Genomic DNA, 4,433 nt, shown 5'->3' with positions numbered 1-4,433 from the left:
GATTGAGGTGACTGGGAGAGTGTTGGGGGCCCTGGGCTGAGGGCAGGGATGAGTCAGATGAGGGGGTCAGATGGGGGTGGTTATGCCAACCCTTTAGCTGCTACTTCCCACTGTGTCCCTCCCCCTACTTGCCACTGCCTGGAAGTAACTGTCCTGTTCTACCTGACACTCGTGAGGCCTCAGCTGGAGTGCTGTGTCTAGTTCCGGGAGCCAGGCTTTAGGAACGGTGTGGACAAATTGGAGCCAGTTCAAAAGAGAGCACCAAAAATGATGACAGGTTTAGAAAGCCCAACCTCTGAGGAAAGGTTCAAAAATGGACTTGTTTAGTCTTTTGAAAAGACTGAGGGAGGCACCTGACAACAAGGTTTAAATATGTTAAGGCCAGTTATTGAGAGGAAGTGTTCTACCAGGCCTTTGAAGGTAGGGCGGGAAGTAATCTGCTTAATCTGCAGCAAAGGAAATTTCAGTTAGATATTAGGGAAACCTTTCTAACAGTAAGAATAGAAAAGCACTAGGCTACGCTGCCAAAGGAGGTTTCAGAATCCCCATCATTAGCAGCTCTTAATAGCAGGTTAAAGAAACACTTGTTTCCTTTGGTCTAGTTTTAGTCGGTCCTGCTACAGTGCAGGAGGCTGGACTTGGTAACTTCTCAAGTTCCCTTCCAGGTCTACATTTCATTTCTCTATATTGAATTAAAAAAATCCATAGCTTGGCCTTTTCAACAGCATGTTTTTACTGTTCATTATTAAAGCGTTTCCGAGTCACTCTAATACCGCCATCTCTGATCAGCTGTTTTGATTCCTGAGTTGAAATAATGGCATTCGTAGAATTCCGGTGTAATTTAGTATTACTGTCAACTCACTGGAAAATGTCGCCAAGTTTTTAATGTGGCAGTCTCCAAACTTCAATCTACACCATAATATTCATTGTTTTTCTTTTTTCTTCCGATAATACGTCTTGTGGATTCTCCAAGAGTTGAAGTCTTTTCATAATCTTAGGAGCAAACATAGGAAACAGTAAGCCAGGCATTAGTATCAAAGATAAAAACTTAGTTAAGGTAAATAAAGTCCTCAGCGGTTGTTTGTTTGTGGCTTATGTGCTCCTCTATCATGTGCACCTGGTGTCACTCTTCATTAGGTGCTGCCCCAGCCCCGTGACATTAAAAAGAAGATGGGCCGAAACTGGGGAGATGCACCAGAAGAAAGGACTCCTACCTGAGACCAGGGACTGACTATAGCGCCATTCCGCAGCTTGATAGTACACCATTTTGGAATAGATCCTCAGCTACATATATCTCCTGCTCCTTGTCATAAATTAGGGACTTCAGGATAGGATATTTGTAGCACCTTGTTTTGCCCTGCCAAGCCCTGGCTGCTGGCCATAATGGAGTTGGGCTGCCCAGAGAAACTGCCCAGGCTCTACAAGCAAGAGCCCTCATATGATCACTGAGCAGCTTTTGCCCTCTAGTTTAGCTAATTCAAACCTAAAACAAGACATAAATTAGAAGTCTGAGAAAAAGAGTCGGTCACTTTGAAATACATGGTGAATAAGGGGAAGGCTGATAAATAGAAGGCTGCCTGAGGGCTCTGAAACAAAACTAGGGTCTTTTTTGCTTGTTTATTTTGAAAGGTCACCCTGGGTTGGCTGTGGGAGGCAGGGCTGAGGAAGCATTTTACTGAGCTTTTAGATTAAGGTAGTTTCCAGCTGGTTCACACATTCTCTTCTGCTATGAGGTGCCAGATGTGACATTCCTCTGCAGGATGGTGGGCAGCTGTAACACATGAAACACAATGACCTACTCACCAACCCAAACCCAGGCTTTAATCATCAGTGTCCAAACTCAGGACCAGGGAAATTATTTTTCTCTGGAAAATGATCATTATTATGTGCGATTTGCATTATGACAGCACCTAGAGTCCCTAACAGACATAAGGGCCCCTTGTGCTAGACACTGTATAAACACATTGAAAGAGACTGGAGGCTGGCGGGGGGGGTAACAGATTTGCCAGGCCCCTGTGCAAGGTGAGGGGGGTGACTCCACACCCCCTGAAGGAGCAGGGCCTGGGGTGAAAGGGGCAGGGCTAGGGAGAGGCATCCCTCAGTGCCGCTCAGAGCACACTACCCTTCCCCAGCTACCAGAGCTGCATGGAGCACACCATGACTCTGGCTACTGCAGCTCCTGTGATGGCAGCTGGGTGGCCTAGGTCCTTTTGAACTGCCAGGCCCTGAGGCAACTGCACCTTTGTTCCTGTCATCAGGCCTGTAAGAGACAATCTATGGACTGAAGAATTTGCACTCTGAATAGACCAGGCAGTCAAAGAGTGGAGGGAAAGTCAGAAACGCTTCATGTTGACCCATTGACTTCAGCAGACTTTCTCTTTTTATTACATTGTTATTTTATGTGACTGGCACCAAAAAAGTGTATGCAGGGCTGTCATTTTGCTCCAGTGCTGTATTTCTCAACGGGTCACTCATGATTCCCAGGGAAGTCATGAGGCATTAAACTTCTACCACAACTTGAAACAAAGAAAATGTCTTTTGTTGTGCACTAAACACAGTTACACTTCACAATCAAGTATTCTCTGACAAGCTCTGGAAACATTCACTCACACTCACAAATATATTCTATAGGCTGATCACTATCATGCAGATATTTTTACTCTTACTTTTGTAATAGTGCAAGTTACCAAAAGAAAATGATATTGAATAGTAGGCTGCCAATTTGAAAAGATTAAGAAACACAAAAGTAAGGTGAAATTGTGCTGTGCAAACATGACCACAATGTGTGTGTGTGTATGTGTATGTGTGTGTGTGTATAATATCACAACATTTGTATATTGGCTTCCATCTGAAGATTTCTGCGCTTGTTTAAAACATTAATTCATTTAACCTAATGGTTAAATTAGTGTTAAATAAGCATGAGCATTAATGTTCCCATATGACAAATAAGAAAAGTGAATTAGGGAACAGACGAAGGCTGTATCTACACTAACAAAGTTTGTCAACCAAAACTCCCCTTTGGCGACAAAAAAGTGAGAGCATACACGCTGCAATGCTACGTTTATTGAAAAAAAAAAAACACCCAATTTTGGTGACAAAAAATTTCCACCCTTAGGTTTTTGCTTTTCCCGGGATCTACTGACACACATTTAGCCTCCAAACCCATACAAAGTACAGCCTTGGCGCTTCAGTGCATGAACTACATCCATAGCAGTCACTGTCTTCCGCTTCTCATGCTCAGTGTAAGTAACAGCATCTCGGATCACGTTCTCCAAAAACAACTTCAGGCCACCCTGAGTCTCCTCGTAAATAAGACCTGAAATATGCTTGACACCTCCACGGTGAGCTAAACGGCAAATAGCGGGCTTTGTAATGCCTTGGATGTTATCCCTCAACACCTTCCTATGCCACTTAGCACCTCCTTTTCCTAGTCCCTTACCGTGGCCAGACATGATCACTATGATTTCAGACAGACGTGCCTTTAGAAGTGACCTTTGTCTTCTCTCCTCCCTTTATTGTCAGAGTGGACGCTGCTGTTTGTTTTGTGCAAGCACAGGTGTCAGCCAGTATCCCACAAGCCTGCCCTGATCTCTCTGCTCAGCGATTTTTGATCTCGGCTGCCCTGCAGGCATGCGCCTCTCCCCTCTCAAAGCTCTACGAAGTACCCGACAGTTGAGTGAGCTGCTCCATCTGGAAAACAAACTAAGAGCAAATCATTGGAGTGCTCCTTGGTCTGCCCAGCCTAGGAACACAAGGGCAGGCAGGCTGCTGCTGCAGCAGCAGGGGGACAGGCTCGTGTGTTGCTTTGGCATTCCTCACTACAGAGAACTCACAGAGCTACTCCTCAGGCCACTCACAGCAGCTGAGGAGGCTGTTGGGCTACTTCTACACGATGAGATAAATTTGAATTTAAGGCAGTTAGCTGGGTATTACCACATGACTGTCTTCACTGTAAACACCAATAGCTCGATTTGGGAAGCACCAATATCGATATCACAATATCACCGTTACCTGATGGGTGTAGCATCAAGCTCAAATTCAGAAGTTCAATTAAAGGCCAGTGTGGAAGAGCCGAGTCTTCAAATGGAATTCATTAGCCTCCAGAGGTGTCCTGTATGTATCCCACAACGTCCCTCAGCGCTCCACTCTGGCTGCTGCTCTCCAGGGCTACGTCTACATGTGAAGCCTACATCGAAATAGCTTATTTCGATGTAGCAACATCGAAATAGGCTATTTCGATGAATAACATCTACACGTCCTCCAGGGCTGGCAATGTCGATGTTCAACTTCAACATTGCGCGGCACCACATCGAAATAGGCACTGCGAGGGAACGTCTACATGCCAAAGTAGCACACATCGAAATAAGGGTGCCAGGCACAGCTGCAGACAGGGTCACAGGGCGGACTCAACAGCAAGCCGCTCCCTTAAAGGG

General features: G+C 45.3%; 1 protein-coding gene across 1 annotated transcript; it reads right to left on the bottom strand.

Annotated features, from left to right (window-relative positions):
• Positions 1 to 3,149: 3,149 nt before the first annotated feature.
• On the bottom strand, positions 3,150 to 3,452 carry LOC142007411 (histone H4-like). Its single transcript, XM_074984044.1, has one exon. It carries the CDS (start codon positions 3,450 to 3,452, stop codon positions 3,150 to 3,152), a length of 303 nt encoding a protein of 100 aa, XP_074840145.1.
• Positions 3,453 to 4,433: the final 981 nt, after the last annotated feature.

This window comes from Carettochelys insculpta, chromosome 1, assembly GCF_033958435.1.
Source record: "Carettochelys insculpta isolate YL-2023 chromosome 1, ASM3395843v1, whole genome shotgun sequence".
Lineage (NCBI taxonomy): Eukaryota > Metazoa > Chordata > Testudines > Carettochelyidae > Carettochelys > Carettochelys insculpta.
The sequence above is the reverse complement of the archived record's forward strand: the minus strand, read 5'-3'. Positions and strand labels throughout refer to the sequence as shown.

Excerpts from the sequence above, each read along its gene's own strand:
- LOC142007411 (XM_074984044.1), bottom strand. The coding sequence starts at position 3,452 with ATGTCTGGCCACGGTAAGGGACTAGGAAAAGGAGGTGCTAAGTGGCAT.